Genomic DNA, 19,012 nt, shown 5'->3' with positions numbered 1-19,012 from the left:
CGGATAAGGGATACCAATTTTCTGTATGACCTGTAACAGTTTGTATTTGAAAAAATACGAGGCCGACAGGTGAAAAAATTTGAAAAATTAAAAAAGAACTCTACCGTCAATCCAAAACTTCCTACCAACACTGTAATCAACCTTTCTTCAGTCATCCTGAAGCACTCGACACGCTTTCACGTGGCCACAACTTCGCCATTGCTCCCAGAAAAATACCTAGTGAGGATATTATGATTCAGATCGAACGCAGAATTCGCTACCTTCAACATCAAATTGCCAACAGTGTAAGACTGGATGTAGCTTGTGTCCTCTCCAAAGCAAGACCACCAAAAACCAACATATCCAACAAGGAATATAAAGCTCTGCAGGAAATGAGGAATAACAAAGAATTAGTTATCACCAAAGCAGATAAGGGAAATACAACTGTAGTACTTAACCAAAAGGACTACACAGGTAAGCTTAGTGCTCTTCTATTAGATCGGGCTACTTACCTCCCTATCGAATACAATCCCACCAACTCACAAATTAGAAAACTTCACAGGGTCCTTAAGAAAGTCACTTCTTGGCCTGTTTACCACCAGATTAAAGCCATTTAACTCTATACCCCCCCCCCCCCCCGGTATTTACGGACTCCCAAAAATACATAAAGAAAATGTGCCATTACGTCCCATAGTGGATGGCATTGATTTCCCCACGTACAAATTAGCTAAACATTTGGACAAAGAGCTCACACACTATACTGGCAACACACCATCGCACATAAAAAAACTCAGCCCACTTCAAAGCGAGCATAGAAAACCTTGCACTCCAACATACTGACATATTGGTCAGCTTTGATGTCTCCTCCTTATTCACAAATGTCCCACTCAAGGAAACGTTACAGTTAATCCAAGCTAAATTTTCTCCCGATATCTCAGCCCTATTTCAGTTCACAATGAACTTGGGCTATTTCGTTTGGCAAGGAAAATTCTACAAACAAATAGAGGGGACAGCCATGAGTTCACCACTCTCCCCACCCTTGGCCAATTTCTTTATGGAGACCTTTGAAGAAAAAGCCTTAGCTTCTCCCCCACAAAAACCAACCATATGGCTTTGCTACGTTGATGGTGTGTTCGCTATTTGGCCACATGGTTCTGAAACACTCCTCTCCTTCTTAACACACTTAAACAGCCAACACCCCAGAATCAAGTTCACCCTGGAAAAAGAGGAAAACAACAGCCCCCCCCCCCCCCTCCACAACAAGGATTACGCTAAATCCATCACTATTCCCTACATCCGAGGCACCTTGGAAAAAATTACCAAAATCTTAAAAAAAAACATGACCTGACCTCCTGTTACAGGCCATACAGAAAATTGGTATCCCTTATCCGCTCCACTAAAGACCAACCACTTTCCCTACCTGGTGTATACCAGGTCCCTTGCAGCTGTAAACTGTCTTACTTTGGCCAAACAGGCAGGACAGCGAATATCAGAATTTCTGAACACAAAGGACTACATCCGTTTTCACAAGTACAGCCACTCTGGTCTTGCAGACCATGCTCTGGATACGTGCCACAGAATAGGGTGCACCACGAGAAGGTGAGGATTGGGCATTAGGTCAGAAGCCCTGATCAGTTCTATAGCTTTGACCCTTAAACACCCCAAATAATATATTTGAGAAATAAATTCACAGTCATAAATGAAGTTCAAATAAAAGAAGGCACTTTTATTGACACACAGACATTTGTAATGGACATAACAAACTAAATGAAATAGCAAAATTAGCACAGGAACATTTGAAAAAAATCATCAATTTTGTTCATATGTTCCTGTTCAATCTGTTGATTGTGAACGAAACATTAACGTTCTTGAATTCGCTGTGGGTTGAAATATATAATAAAAATGCATTTCCTTTATTTTGCAAGCACTTGGCAAAATGTTCCATTAGACCATTTCATCATATAAGAGCATTTTCAAAGATGAATAACAGTTTGCTGACTTCTTATCAGGGAAACTCTAGAAAGTGTTCAGAAATGAAAACATTAACGAAAAAAAAGTACATGTTTTAGTCTTTATTGAAATTTTATCCGTAATAAGGATTCTTATTCCAATTCCCTTTAAAAAGGGTGAATGTATATAAATTCTGTGATAAGGTTTGAAGTCAGCACCCACATATTTAATGAAGTAAAAGCACTAAGCACTATCCAGCTATACCTTCATTTTTTATGGGTGTTGAATGGTGTAAATATAAGACTGACTTTTTGTGACATTGTTCTCTAAGGTTCACATTACCTAGTTTGAAGAATTACCATAAATATTCATATATTTTATTGTTTAAAAATAGAATAGTTTTAATTCTTCCAAGTTTATGGATAAGTATATGCAGATAATTACGGTTGATTTTTCATTTTGGAAAGTGATAAAAGATACAAAACGTTTTTAAATAACGAAACCTGTGGTGAGATCATAATTAAAAGAAACACACATATTAACCACGGTGAAAATTATTTAATTGTAAATATTTCATCCTAAGTATCTTAGGACATCATCAGTACAGTAGTTTAAAACAATACTAGGAATAACATACAGTTAGGGCACATGATTACAATAGAATCTCATTAAACGTGCATAACGTGTTACAGAAGTAAAAAAAAAAAAAATTAACACAATTTTGTATGACAATTTCCCATACTTTAGGAATAGTAAGAACGTCGTTGCAGTTTAAATTTGGTCCGTGTAGTAGGGCTTCAGAACTTTCTTTGTATAAACGTTCATGTTTTGTATAAAGATCTATGTAAAAGTTTAGATTTTTCCCAATGGATTCTTTGGCTTGGATTTTCAATTCCATGTTGAGAGAGGCCAGATTTCTGCAGTTTAAAAAGACAAACAAAGGACAAGCTCTCATCTTTGATGTTGCCTGGCGTTTATGAGATTCCATGTTCATGCAAATTGTCTTACTTTGGACAAACAGGTAGGTCTGTTCAGAAACGCATCTCGGAACATCAAGACCACATTCGTCTTTTTAAACTGCAGAAATCTGGCCTCTCTCAACATGGAATTGAAAATCCAAGCCATAGGATCCATTGGGAAAAGTCTAAACTTTTACATAGATCTTTATATAAACATGAACATTTATACAAAGAAAGTTCTGAAGCCCTACTACACAGACAAAATTTAAACTTCAACGACATTCTTACTATTCCTAAAGTATGGGAAATTGTCATACAAAATTGTGTTAAATATTTTTTTTTTTTTTTTTTTACTTCTGTAACATGTTACGCACATTTAATGAGATTCTATTGTAATCATGCACCCTAAGTGTATGTTATTCCTATTATTGTTTTAAACTACTGTACTGATGATGTCCTAAGATACTTAGAATGAAATATTTACAATTAAATAATTTTCACTGTGGTTAATATGATCTTAAGCGACAAAGTATACTGTCTCTTAAGATCATTCTAAAAATTTTGGTGAAATGACTTGAGCTTCTTCATGCTCATGAACGAGAAGACAAAAATAATAACAGCACTAGGAAATCCACGAGTGTCCATTTTTACTCTATATGCGATTAAACATTTTAAATAATGTTGTTGTCAGAACTATGCTTTCTTATTTTATTTAAAGTCAGCAAAGGTTTTCAGGCTGATGCATTCAAATACTGGCTTTTTAAATTTTAAAGACAGAACCTCCATAGCTAATTTTGATAAAATTATGGAGATTACTACTGTGCTAAGTGTAATCACCATCATCAACAAACATGGGTCCAATGCCCGTAGGTGTCTGCTGCCATCTTGATATGATTCTTCCATTTCATTCTGTTTTGTGCAAGGTGACTCAATTTGTGTGTAGAGTTTCTGCACCATTTGACGATATCATCGCCCCGTTCTCTGTTTGGTCTTCCTCTTTTGTTCTTTCCTTCAATCATTCCAAACAGCAACGTTTTTAATTTTCTCTCATCATTCATTCTACATATATGGCCAAATAGACGTAGTTTCCTTTTGATTATTTTCTGGATCAGGTTTTCTTTTGGTTGTATTCGTCTGTAGATTTCCTCATTGTTCACTTTCTGTATCCAGCTTATTCTCAAGATCTTTCTATAGCACTTCCTCTCAAATGCTAATATCCTCCTTTCAGATTTTCTCAGGAGTACCCAGGCCTTGCATCCATAGAGCATGCTGTTGAAGATACAGGTTTCTACAATGTGCAGTTTAGTTTGCATCTTTATAGCTTAGCTCAGCTCTTCCATATTTTGTCCATGGCTTTTAAAATAGTTGTTGCTCTGGCTATTCCAATTTTTATCTCTTTTTTTGGAGTCTAAGTCATGTGTCATGTGACATCCAAGATATGTGAAGTGCTCCACAATTTCCAGTTGATATCTGTCTATCGTAACTCTGTTCAGTAACTCCTGTTGTCCGAATATCATTGTTTTAGTTTTTTCAAAGTTGACATTTAGTCCATATCTTTTTCCTTCTGTGTATAGTGTTTGCAATGTCTGTTCCAGCCTTGCTGCATCTTTTTCAATCAGGACGATGTCATCTACAAAGCAGAGGTAGTTTATTCTCATGCCATTTATTGAAATGCCTCCACCTTCTTCTTTAATCTTATCTAGTGTTTTTCCCAGAGTAAGTGTAATACTCCATATTATGGTCAACTGAAAGAGTTAGTAGCCTCTATAATTTCATTAAACCAAATACTGATCATCACATGACATTGAAAGGAAGAATCCTCCATAGCTCAAGTGGTATCGAATGCCCTTTTGCAAAACACCTGGATTAAAATTCTGTCTAAGATGTGAAGAATCTTTATAAGATTAGCTAATCTCATTTTTTTAAAGATTAACTGCCCTATTAGAGCATTAATTAGATTTCTTAAATAAAAAAATAAATGAAAAAGCCGTTACTTAACCATGATGGGCTGTTGAGTCTAACACATGAGGAGAAGACAATGGGAGAGTTGACTTTTTAATTTCAGTGTTGCTGGTTCATTTGACAAAGAAGTTAGTTAAGAGATTAAGAAAGATTTATTAATCATTTGGGAGCAAGGTTAGGTACAAAAAAAAATTGATATGGGTTAGATTTTTAGGACTGAGAAGGGAACAGAATTAATTTCCAATAAAGTGAGACTTCTGGGTTTTTGCAGCCTACCTGCATCTTCAGATGGAAGTGTAAAGATTTTATGCTTCGGTCTTGAGAAAGATTGCATACCACTTTTTGAAAGAATTCTAATCACTGACTATCTGAAAACATAGCTATTGTTAGAATTTGCGACAAGTCCTGCTAAGAACTTTCTTTATTATACGCAGTTTTTTTTAATGCTTTTCACATGTATTTATGTATGATGCATGCGATATTTCAGGTTATGTTTTGGTTTTCCTCTGGAAGGAATGGATGCTTACAGCTCTCATATCAATATATTATACTTTGAACTCCGTCAGATACTATATGTGGATATGAAAGCTGCAAGCATTCATTCCTTTCCAGGGGAAAACTAAAACATAACCTGAAATATTGTATGTATGCATACAAATATGACTTTATTCAGTAATTCCCCTTCTACCAACTTTATTATTATGTTTCCATATCGACTTTGTCTGTTCACTAACACTTGTGTCTATATAGTTAAAATGGCCTCTTGGTGAAGCAAACCATTGAAAGGAAGAGTAGAAGTTTCAGAGGTCATCCTACTTGGTACTGTTGTAGTGCCAAAGGATACAAAGTTGGAAGTGGTTGAAAGGAGGAAGGGAGAGAGAGAGAGAGCAAACGTGCACAAGATTGTGATCTGATTACTGAGAGGAGAGGTGTTAAGTCAGAGTGAAACTTAAATTACAGAAAATTATGTTTCATACGGACTTAACATGGTTCTTATGCCTTAGGAGTAAATAATGATTTATCAGACTAAATAGGCACTTGTATAGCAATCAAAATTTGCTAAACAGAGAATAATTTAGTTTTATGTTGTCTTGTATTGTATTGTAAAGTTTTATAATATACTAAGCTGTTTAATCTTTACTGCTCTGTAAGTACCTAACAATTGCTGGGAAAGAAACGTTATTCCATAATGCGAAATGGCCGACTTCTGTAACACGTACTACAGTGCACTGGTATATCCTTTAGTAAGCACGGTGCCTTCCACTACCACACTCCGTAGGTTGTGCGAGGATTCTGCATGTGGCCCTGAGTGACGCTAAGGAAGCTTGACATAGCAGAAAGAAGGGCACGGAGTTTAAAAGAGCTTGTAACGCTGAAGTAAAGGTCTTTTTTTTTTTGCTGCTGTTTGAGTGTTCCTGTGCCCTCGTAGTTCCAGCTGGTGTGGAGCCTCCACGTGGTATTCCTTTTGTTCAGTGAGCTTCCGAAAGAATGACTCGGAAGCCTACCAGTCGGCAGCCAGCCCAGTAAATGATAATCACAGAAGATTGCAGAGATTTCCTGATGTAAAGTGCAGAAAGAATCCGTAAAGAATATCCTGAAAATGTGGGAAGTGAACTAGACGTCGAAGGTGAATATCTAGATGAGATTAGTGATGAGGCCAGAGAAACATGCCAGCAATTGGTAAAGTACATTTTTTTATTTTCTTACAAGTGGAAATGTTTAGGAAGATTAATTGTAAATGCTAGGAGAGACTCTAGAGACTGTTTCATTGATTAATTGTGAAAGGAAGAGAATAATGTATGTAAAATAATGCAACAGCCAGTATCTAGAAAGTAGTTCCTAAATGAAAGCGATAGAGAAAGTTATTGTATGAAATAATCTTGTGAGAGATTGTAAGGATAATTAATTAAGTCTGCTATATAATGTGAATAGAATTATTGGATATAATGTGAGTGGAATTAATGGATTAGAGTAACATAACAATGTAAATGTTTAGATATCGTGAATAAGATTCTCAGATTGCAATCCATGGGAGAGATTGAGTAATTGTAAGCAAAAAATGCTAATTCTATACCTATCTTTTTATTGCTTGTTTAATTTAGTGTCATAAAGTGTATTACATGTCTTTACTTGAATTAAATGTTTTGTTTAAAGTCTAAATGCTGTCTTGCCTGAGATTTGTACCTACTGCACTTGCTCATAAAATTTGCAAACCTTAGCAGGAGGATAGATAGTAATAGGCCATGACTGCAGATATGAGCATTATAGTTGATAAGATTGAATGCTGACTGTGTTCTAATTCCTTGGTGATACAAACTTTGTAAAATCGAGGATTCAGGGTGGCGCAGCAGAAAAAAATAAATTTCTCTGAGTCTGAATAAAGAATTAGAACCAGTGCTGAGACAGAGGGATAGGCATCCGCCATTAGCAATTCCTTTGTCTCACAAACCAACAGCTTCACTCTTGTCAGTAATTCAGCCTGAATTAAGTTTGAGTTAAGTGAAATATATAAAGTTTTAAAGCAGAAGATATTAGATAGTAATGAGGAAAGGATAAGAAGGAATTATAAAGGGAAAAGTAGTACAAGGTGTATATATATATATATATAAGGAATTAAAGAGTTAACTAACGGAAATGAGATATAAGTATAAATAGATATTATAAGAGAAACGTTAAAAGATAAAAGAGACACGACATAACAAATGATGACATAACAGAGGTGACCTCTGTGATGTATGTGGAGGGAGAACTGATTAAAAAAAAATACTAAGGATATTGGAGAAGTGGAAAGATTATTTATCAGGAATTTGAATGGGTATGTGTATGTATACAATTTGAATTCTTATACAGGAGTTGGACAGAAACAGTAAGATATTTAGGAATAGAAGTTGTTAATATTTGTGGCTATGCTGAAAAAACTTGTTATGAAAGGAATGAATGTTCTTGCTTTGTTTTGTTTACACTCTTGTTGTTATGCAACTGCATTAGTGATTGTACTGAGTGGTAATTCATGTTAAAAAATTAGGACTGTAAGTAATCTAGGATCACTCCTCTGTTATAACAAATTATGAATTAAGCCACTTTTATTAAAACTATCTATATGAATTTGTTCTCTAATTGTATAAATAGAACATTTTTTTTTTTTTTTTTTTTGGTTGATCAAATCATTGTCACTTTGACATACTGTTTGAAATGTAATATAACTTATCTTTGAATATATATGTGTATACTCGAGATTTTGATGACCTTAATATGAAGGTCAAAACGTCAGGAAATTAAAATAATTATTCCTAATGAGTATATTATTTTCAACCACGCAATATTAATTAAAAAAGATAACTGAAATTGGCGAAAACATGGCGAAACTAGTAGGTTACTAGTCATATCTAATTTCGACCAATGTCAGCTCTTTGCTTTATGTGGATGATGTTATACTTCTAAATAAATCCGCTACAAATCTGCAAGATTCTCTGACTAAATTGAATAGCTGTTGTAATAGATATGGTATGAAGGTCAGCAATAAAAAGACAAAGACAATGAAAATAGGCAGAATCATTGAAAATGTCAACTGTGTTGTGAATGTAGAACCTGTGGAACAAGTAAAACATTTCAGCTACTTAGGCACAATTTTTACTGAAGATGGTAAATTAAATATAGAAATAGACAACAGAATCAGCAAAGCTGGTATGGTGGGAAGTCAATTGAATAAATTCATATGGAATAAGAGAGAAATTAGTCGGAACACTAAATTAGCTGTATACAAGACAGTGTTCAAACCAGTTTTAACTTATGGATCTGAGAGCTGGGTCAGAAGTAAAACACTTGACCAAAGACTAGAGACCACAGATATGAGAGTCCTGAGAAAGATTCGAGGCCTGAATAGATGGCATCAATGGCAATATCATATTAAAAATGAGGATATTAGGAAAGAACTTGACATTGTCAGCATCCAGGAATGCGTTAGCAGAGCTAATCTCAGGTGGTATGGTCACTTAAATAGAATAGAAGAATGATTAGCAAAACAAGTGTTCTCTGCCAGGTTGGCAGGAAAACGACCCAGAGGAAGACCAAGATATAGGTGGATTGATATGGTACAAAGTGCCTTATGCCATATGGAATAAGAGAGAAATTAGTCGGAACACTAAATTAGCTGTATACAAGACAGTGTTCAAACCAGTTTTAACTTATGGATCTGAGAGCCGGGTCAGAAGTAAAACACTTGACCAAAGACTAGAGACCACAGATATGAGAGTCCTGAGAAAGATTCAAGGCCTGAATAGATGGCATCAATGGCAATATCATATTAAAAATGAGGATATTAGGAAAGAACTTGACATTGTCAGCATCCAGGAATGCGTTAGCAGAGCTAATCTCAGGTGGTATGGTCACTTAAATAGAATAGAAGAATGATTAGCAAAACAAGTGTTCTCTGCCAGGTTGGCAGGAAAACGACCCAGAGGAAGACCAAGATATAGGTGGATTGATATGGTACAAAGTGCCTTAGACGATAGAAATATAAGATCTGATAATGTTGGAGTCTTGACAAGTAACAGACTGATTTGGAGGAAAATTGTAGATAGGAAGTTAGTAATGATGTAATTTTTTCATGTAGTACTGTCATATCCTGTACACCCCTTGAGGGTACATGGCAGGAATTTGATGATGATGATGATAACATGTTGTAATCTCTATAATTTCACTGAAATGAATTGTATTACTGTGAAAGAGGACAAATTGTTGGTGTGCATTTAGCTGGAGTATCACTGACATGTTATTAAGTGTATTGAGATTGACAGTGTCTAAAGTTATGTTGGCATAAACAGATCTAACAAGACAATATCATCTAAGAGAAACAGCAGGCAAAAATCACAAATGAAAGAGATCATGAGACATTGAAAAGGATTGTTTTCGAAAAATTACAGAACTACTGCAGAACTTGTTTCCACAAAAACTCTCCAATGTGAGCTTCAAAAACCCAATAGTCATGGTAGAGTTGCAATTACTAAACCTCTGATTACCGAAAAGAATGTTCTGATGCATAAACAATTGTGGCACATCCGTCAAACCTGGACATAAAAAAAACTGTAAACGTGATATGGTCACTATGCTTTACTGTTTGAAAACAGTTCTGTAATAGTCTGAGCAGCAATATCGTGGTATTCTGTTGGTCCCATTATTACTCTAAATGGCAGAATTACTGCAAGTGGTTATTTGGGTATTTTTGGGTAAACAAGTGCATCCGATGATTCAAATGTTATTTCCAAACAACAATGCAGTATTTCAAGACCACAGTGCCCCCATTTACATCACTTGAACTAAGCACTCGTGGTTTGAAGAGCATCAAATTGAACATAAACATTTTCGATGGCCAATCACTAGATGTGAACATTATTGAACCACTATGATCTTAAACAGATCATAGTGGTTCCATTATTTTGTCCAACCCCTGTGTGTGTGTGTGTGTGTGTGTGTGTGTGTGTGTGTGTGTGTGTGTGTGTGTGTGTGTGTGTGTGTGTGTGTGTGTGTGTGTGTGTAGCAGTTGAATACAGGTGGTATGACAACACAACTTGAACTCAGTGACTTCAAGAGGGGGTGTCATCGTGGACTGTCACATGGGTGGAATCAATATGTGCCGTTGCTGCTCAACTGGAGCATCCAAAATCAATGGTTCGGGATGTGATAACAAATGGAGATGTTCTGGCATCACTAGTGCAGGTAAACACCCAGGGCAGCCACCGAAAATGATTGACAGGGACAGAAGGGTGTTAAAATGGGTGGCATGCAAAAACTGGCTACAATCAGCACAGACGATCCGTGATGAGTTCCAGAGCACCAGTAACACCATGGTGATCACTAATACTGTATGAAAAGAACTTTATTTACTGGGTTTCCATGAATAACAGCAGTGCATAAGCCAAACATCACGACAACGAACAGGGAGCTCATCTTGCCTGGCGCAGAAAGCATGTGAATTGACCAATGGAAAATGGTACTCTGGAGCAATGAATCAGGGTTCACCTGTTTCCAGTCTGATGGCAGGATGTGGGTATGGAGGCAGCCTGGTGTTACCGTAGTGTGTTGTATCCAGAGTAAAATTTGGTAGTGGAGGAGTAAAAGTGTGGGTTGCATTCAGTTAGTTTGGAGTGGGACCACTGGTCGTTGTCCATGGTTCCACGAAGGCAGCTCAGTACCTTGATATTCTAGTTAATCAGGTACTGCTGACACTACGGAGTTTTTATGGAATGACCACTGTTACTATCAAGATGAACAATGGCTCATGCCATAAAGCTGCAGCTGTTATGGAATGGTATGAAGAGATTGGTGTTAACCTCCCTACCGGCCCATGTGGATGAAATAGTGACACCAAATTGCACTTCTTATCCATGTTATTCGATGGATTTTAGAGCTTCATATCCAGATTTATCTTGACGTCTATAGACGTCGTGGCCGGTTGGGGGGTTAAACAACTGTCCTGGACTGTGCAGAGTCCTGGCCTCATTATGGGATGATTTGGAGCAGCAATTAAGATCCAGAGCAGCATGTCCTCGATCTCTCACTGAACTCATTGCTGCTTTAATGAAAGAATAGAGACAAATTCCATCTGATGTCTGCTGTACATTGGTGGAAAGCCTCCCTCAAAGTGTGTAGAGGTGATCAAAGCCAAAGGTGGACATGCCTGATATTAGGGTTTGCCTACTGGTATCAGTTATTAATTACTAAGTGTCTGGACAATTATTTGTAGATTGTGTGTGTGTGTGTGTGTGTGTGTGTGTGTGTGTGTGTGTGTGTGTGTGTGTGTGTGTGTGTGTGTGTGTGTGTGTGTGGAAAGAGCTGAAGCAAACACACCAAAGCATATTCAATGTGTTTACAGTGATGCTGGACAGCTGCTACTGCTTTAATTGGCCCAATAGAAAGTGAAGAAATGATGGCTACCAACTTAGTGGAGCAGTAACCATGGAAGAACCTGTAAAACAGACACAGTACTTAGGCATTGTGTTCAGATAGAAGCAAAGTGCATGTGTAAGGAAATCATCTATGACCCAAATTGCTCTCCTCTGGATGGCATCAAGAATTTTTAAAGCAATTTTAGGTCCTGAACCCCAAACATGGACATTATTTTAAGGATGGGCAATGGGTGGATTTCTAATTTTTATTGAGTTAGTTGCTGGGTGGGTGAAAAATAGCATCTTGAGCAGAAGAGAATGTCTAGTTTTTAGATGCTGAAGAAGGGATTGATGCGAATTGTTAATGCTAGGAGAGGCTGGAGGTAAATGTTAACCCAAACAGAGATATCAGATCCTGTCTGGTGATTCATGTATTGGCTGAGTAATTACAAAGGTGGTAAGTAGACCAAAGGTGGCATTGATGGTAACCCATTGAGGGAGGGTATGCAAATTAGTGTTTAAGGTATTTGTCGAAGATGATCTTGAAGCTTAGGGTGTCTGAGCACTTCATAGTTGTGTCAGATGAGTAGAATGATGGAGAGTAAGTCATTTGTGTATAGTAGAAAGAGGGTGTGATAAAACAGAGCCCTGAGGCATTCCAACATTGGTATCAAAACTCAAAGAGAGGGAGCCATCTACCATGACACAGTGAATGATTAGAGAGCAAGTCGGCTGAGTAATTACAAAAGTAGCAGGTAGACCAGAGGATGGCAATTTGCATAGCAGACCTCAGTGCCTGATGCAGTTAAAAGCTGTGGAAACGTCAAGAACAACAGATAGCAAGTGTTTCTTCTAAACATTTCCATGGCATGTGTACAGTACTTAGAAGGTCAGCTGTGGACTTTAAATGGAAGAATCCATACTGGTTGTCATCGATTAAGTGGTGGGCCTCTAGTTAGTGGAGAAGTTAACTATTGATAACATTTTCCATTATTTTGGAGAGGATTGAGGTGGTGGCAGTTCATCAGCAGTTTGATGTTAGATTGCTATCTCCCTTTTTTTTGGAATAGCCTGGATATATAATTGCTTCCATGCATTGGGATAAATGCTAAGTATAGGTGATTGTAGAGATCATACAGGACAGATGCTAGCTCTGGAACTCGATATTTGAGTACAGTTTGAGAGATGATATCAGGACCAGAAAACCTTTTAGTTTCCAAGTTGTTTAGCATTCTTCTAATGTCCATGCAGAAAAAAGGCATAAGACATTCAAGCTTGGAAAGCTGTGTTATGGAGCAAAAAATCATGCTACACCCTTTACCAAGCAGGTTGATGAGTGTGACGGATGCCAGATGAACATCTCTTATCAGAGTGTATAACCCCAACTATGAAATTCGGAGGTGGTGGTGTGATTATGATGTGGTCCTGTTTTTCCTGATTTGGCATTGACATCTGTCATAAGGAAGGATTGTGTTATCGTAGCATTAAAATTCACTAAATTATCTTCATCCCACTCAAGAATATCTAGAAGATTGGTGTTTAAAACATATGCCTGTATATGAGAATAGAATGCAGCTAAAAGCACAGAACCTTGAGGTACTCTGGCAGCGAATGGAAAAACATGCAATGAACAACCAAAGAGGAAACTTGGAAAATGAAAATCCACTCTCAAAGAGTGGATTTGCATTTTCCAAGTTTATGATGGATTACCATAAGATGGCAGCTTGGGAAAACAAGTCACAATACCAATCAAATGCCTTGGAAATATCAAAAGAGACCACGAGATTCTCCAAATCTTTCCATAGCCAGTATTTAAAGGTGAAAGTTGTTGGAAGTTTTTTCACTTGGTTATACCATGAATTAAAGATACCAAGAAATTATATACTTGGTTTAATCTTTTATCCAAGTGTAATCAAACAGATTTGCACCTGAACTATTTTCAGGACTGGGGGTAACTCACTGATGAGACCTCGATAAAGATAGAAACCGGGGTAGTGACCCTTCTCATAATACATAGCATACATGTCTGCAAGGAGATGTGCTTTGCATTATGGGATACTAAGGCAAGGTGATGTGAAGTCATTAGCTTCTTTATATGAGTTGCCCCAGTCCTGAAAATAGTTCAGAGACCTCAATAAAGATAGAAACCGGGGTAGTGACCCTTCTCATAATACATAGCATACATGTCTGCAAGGAGATGTGCTTTGCATTATGGGATACTAAGGCAAGGTGATGTGAAGTCATTAGCTTCTTTATATGAGTTGCCCCAGTCCTGAAAATAGTTCAGGTGCAAACTTCAACAAGGAAGACTGCTGTAGCATAAGAATGCAGAATCCATATTGGAGATCATAAAATTTACTGGAGGGTCTCTGAGTAGTGAAGAATCTGAAGGTCATGATAGTAGAGTGTTAATTCTGGAACACAGGCACTTAGTACACCTGATGGAATACCATCTGAGCTAGGAGATATATTAGTATCAAGGTTGTTGATACTAATATGTGCCCAGGCTAATACCAAGCAGCTGCCTTATCTTTAGATGTTACCATCATTCCATCAAGATGAGAGAAAGGTGGAAACGTAATAGGGCAGAAGTTTTGCCCAGCAGCCTTTGCATGGGGGACCAGAAGTCTAGACTTCCATTTGAGTAGGAGGCAAGCTTAGTACCTTTGGTCTTTTACAAAATCTGCTTTAGATTTGCTGATGATTTTTTTTTCAGTAGTTACAAGCTATTGTGTAAGCTGAGTGAGAAGTTGGAGTTTTTTTTAGCTTGAGCCATTGAATGTATTGCTGAATTTTTGTTTTGGACTGTTTTTCACATTTGTTGGAAAACTGATGCTTGTATAAAGATTGAGAATTTTGAGCAGAATGGGAAATAAAGGGACACATTCCAGCAGGAGTAATTTCATTTATTAAATCAGAGCAAGTCCTTGGATCAGCAGAAGCCATAATCTTACCATAGAAAAGAGGCATAGAAATTCCAATGTTGCCATCCTATTTGGCACCATTGTACTGCTATAAGATATGAGGCTGAGAGTGACTGGCAGAAGGATGATTAATAATCTATTAAAAAAAAAATTAAAAAAAAAGACATGGATAAGGTTATGGTCAGAGTTGCCAAGAGGAGAGTTAATATCAGCAGTACATTTGGAAGGAGAACTGGTTAAGAAAAGATCCAGGCATAGAATTATCCAGAATTCTGATAGGCAGGTTAACTATTTATGTTGGATCATTATTAAGAGCAAACAGGTCATCTTCTCTTTCAGTTGAATCTGTGAAGTTAGGGAAGGTGAGCTAGTTGGAATTGTAGACATTGAAACTGCCAAGAAAGATTATCTCATTCTTTGGATGATTAGACTGTAAGAGGTCAACTTTCAGAGATAGATAATCAAAAAGGTCAGTGTAATTATCAGAATTAGGAGGGTAAAAATATCATATGAAGCAGATTCCAAGTTCGATAACCTTTGACATGGGTATCAAACCTGACCAAAGCACATTTGTAAGAAGGGGAGCTTTCTTGCAAAAGGCATTATGAACTGTAAAAAGTTTAGTCTATGACTGTAGTCATATAGAATGCCAACTGAGTTCTGAGTATAAATAAGAAATTGGATTTGGATGTCTGTAAGTGATGGTGCACATCAGTGATGTTGGTATCAAATCCCCCCCCCCCCAATGTTGGTCAAGTAAATTATATTTGACAAGAAAAAAAAATAGTGTGCATGTGTGTGACTTCTGCATTAATTCGACCTTCATATTTTCCTTGATCTGTGTAGTGACCCTTCACTTAGTGCTGCATAGTAACATACACTTCCTTATGGAAGTGTTCATTATGGAATGCTAAGGCATCTGATGTGAAGTCAACAACCTATAGTCATGAAGATGATGACTCACAAACTTTGTTTGCTTACACTTGGATAAAGAATTAAACAAGAATATAATTTCTTGTTGAATATAATTTCTACACACAGATATTGATCAAGTCTTGATGAAAAGTTTTTTTTTCTCACATGGAATTACACTGATAATTATGTTATTGGTAATGTAATTATCAGTGAATGTTGTTATAAAGGAACTTATGATTTCATTGAAAACTTGTAGAATTCAGCTAGTTTCATGATATTTTATATTGGTACATGCCTATGGATATATAATGATAATAATATAATAAATTCTTGATATGTAACCTCATGGTGTGTACAGGATATCCACTCTTTGTGGATACTATCATGGTACTACATGAGAAGATTACATTATTACTAACTTCCTATCAACAATTTTTCCTCCAAATCAATCTTACCTGCGAGATTAAAGTGTTGTCAGATCTTATATTTCAGTCTTCTATGGTACTTATAACTGCATTCTTACCATTCTGTTTAAGTGACTATACCACCTGAAATTAGTTCTTTTCTCCATTCTTGAATGCTAACAATGTCAAGTTCCGTTGATGCCATCTGTTCACTCTACTGATTTTTTCTCATAACTTCATATCACTGATCTCCTGTCTTTTATTAATTGTTTTATTTCTAACCTAGTTCTCAGATCTGTAAGATAAAACTGGCATGAAAATAGTCTTATATATTGCTAGGTTAGTATTCTGACTAATTTCTCTCTTCTTCCATGTAAATTTATTGAATGACTTCAATATACCATCTTTGTTCATTCTGTTATCTATTTCCATTTTTAATGCCATCGTCAATAAAAATTGTACCTAAATAGCCAAAATGTTTTACTTCTATAGTTTCTCATTCAGTATGCAGTTGAAGTTTTTGATCTTCCTGGCTGTTTTTTTTTATTTATTTATTTATTGCTAATTTTCATGCTTGTTACTGTAATAATTCAATTCAGTTAAGGAATCCTGCAACTTATGTTGGATTTATTTAAGAGTATAACATCTTCTGCATAAAGTAAATTGCTGAGATTTAACATCTTTAAATTTGATATTAGGCCTAGTGTCACTTTCCTTCATAACATGATCCATATAGACAATGAATAATTGACTATATTAGTGATAATGTGCATCCTTGTCTCATACCTGATTTAACTTCAGATATTTCCTTCACATCTAACTGCTCACAAATTAAATATAGACTGTATCATTCATTACAATGTTCCATTCAACCATATAATTGAATAGCAGCTTTTGTCTTGAAACCTTAAATACAAATTCTTCTTGTATTCCCATGGTTTCTAAACTATCTCTCTTAAAGTAAAACTGATCCTGACAACTCCAGTTTGGCCTGAATCCAGTTTGTTCTTCAAGTTTTCATTTTGCAATTTTTTCTTAGCCTCTTCTCCATGCATGTATAAATCTTACATGGAATACTTAATAGTGCAATTCTTCTGTAATAATTCTTGCATTCAGTTTTATTTCACTTGGTATAGTTGGATATTATGAGAGCTTCACTCCAGTCATCAGGTATTTTGACCTCCTCACCTCTGATGCTGTTCAGCCAATGTAAAACTTTTACCCCTCCATACTTGAGCATTTCTGGTTGAATATCATCTATGCCAGCTAGCTTCCCAAATTTCAGGTTTTTGATCTACTTTTTCTTCCTCAAGTATTGATATGCACTCCTAATCACATTCCTCTTGAATATTTTTTACAGCTATTCTTTCACTTATTATTTCGTTTAACAGTCTTTCAAAATAATTACTCCAAATATCTAGGATATCTTTTCTTCAGTTTTCATGTCTTCTTTATCAAATTACAATGATGGTTATAATAATTATATAGCTTGAATTTCCCTTTTGTTAAATACTGAAGATTATTTTGTTATAGAATAAATTCCTATAAATTATATGTATATTTTTCTGTTATTATCTTTAATTTTCATGAAATAGGTGGTCTTTTGGGTGCTCTCTTCAACCACATAAATTACAAATTGACTATCTTCAGAATTAGGTAAATACATGTTGAATATTATCTATGTATGTTATTTTATATATGTTACATAAATTATTAAAGCTCTTGAACATTAGCAGTAAACAGATGTTCTTTTTCTTTCCTTTAGAAGCACTTGATATCTGTTTCTCTAAATGTAACTTTGCATGTAAGTGAGATTAAGTGAAGTTCACCTAGGCTATTAAATCATTTTGAAAAGTGGGAATACAGAAACCATTTATAAGGATCAGTTTCCTGTTTCAGATCTAGTTATGTGTTTGCTATTTGTCCTAATAAAATGAAAGTTGAAAAAAATCTACATCAAGGCAAAACTGGTGGTGATGGTAGTAGTAGTTTTTAATATGTGAAAGGTTGGAAACCTATAGCATGTAAGTACCATAGAATAACTTGGGTACCCTTCTCATAGCAGGTCTCTAATATGCTAAGGTACTGGATGATGAAAATTATCACTCACCTGAAGATTTCCTAAACATCCATGCTATAGCAGGATTTGATACCACCTGTCATTTGCAATACAGAGGTATTACCCAATGGGGTGAGGGAGGAAGCTTTTTTGCAAATTAAAAATTAGTGGTACAAAACTTTTTTTTATTCCTTGTAACTAAAATATAGCAGTTTTGCTAAAAGCAACATTAACATTATAGATGTTTCAGTCTTCAATTCCAAGAAATATGATAAACTGTGTAAGTTTCAAAATGAAGCCAGCAGATAAAGCATTCCATATATTATGTGTTAATCCTATACATGGAAGGTTTTAGAAACAGTAGCATATTGACCATGTGTGCACAAAAATATAGATGAATTAAAAAAACTGCAAAAAAAAAAACCATCACAAATGGCTAATAATGAAATTAATGCTTAATAATTTACTCAAGCATGAGCAAACAAAAGTTTTTCACTTGTATAGTGCTACTTGGATATACAGACTGTTGACCTCGCATTGAATTGCCTCAGCATCCCATCATGCATATTACTTAACTCACTCCCTAATGAATAGGTAATATTGTCATATTATGGGTTGAGTCACTACCCAGACCAATTTCACCCTCGAGGCTTCATCAATCGGAGCTAGATCCATAGAGATGCTTGAAAGCTAAATCATTGCTATAATTATATTTTCATATATAAGTAGCAAAATTGTGTATCACCATATTAAAATACCATGGATAAGCCGAGTGGTTAGCGTATCTGCTCTCCAGCCAGAAGGCTGGGGGTTCGAGTCCCACCGTGGGCATGGATGTTTGTGAAAAAGTGGTGATGGTAGATGCCCTCCCACGATGATTCTTTGGACTTCCTGGAGGTGTCACGTAATAATAATAAATGAGAGTTGTAGCAAGTATGAGGGTGGTGTGAAAATTTCTTTGCCTAACAATGAAAAA

General features: G+C 36.1%; 1 protein-coding gene across 1 annotated transcript in view; it reads left to right on the top strand.

Annotated features, from left to right (window-relative positions):
* The window catches only part of LOC150108972 (H(+)/Cl(-) exchange transporter 7-like), a 327,290-nt gene that overhangs the window by 118,568 nt on the left and 189,710 nt on the right, over window positions 1-19,012 (top strand). The window contains exon 12 of the mRNA XM_090401357.1: window positions 17,573-17,633. Coding sequence (XP_090257483.1) covers window positions 17,573-17,633 — 61 coding nt within the window. The remainder of the gene's footprint in view (window positions 1-17,572; window positions 17,634-19,012) is intronic.

Source organism: Typopeltis vanoorti, chromosome 2 (genome assembly GCF_054136105.1).
Source record: "Typopeltis vanoorti isolate ZY-2024b chromosome 2, IOZ_Tvanoo_1.0, whole genome shotgun sequence".
In the NCBI taxonomy this organism is placed as follows: Eukaryota; Metazoa; Arthropoda; class Arachnida; order Uropygi; family Thelyphonidae; genus Typopeltis; species Typopeltis vanoorti.
Note: the sequence above shows the minus strand (reverse complement) of the source record. Positions and strands in the feature narration are given on the sequence as shown.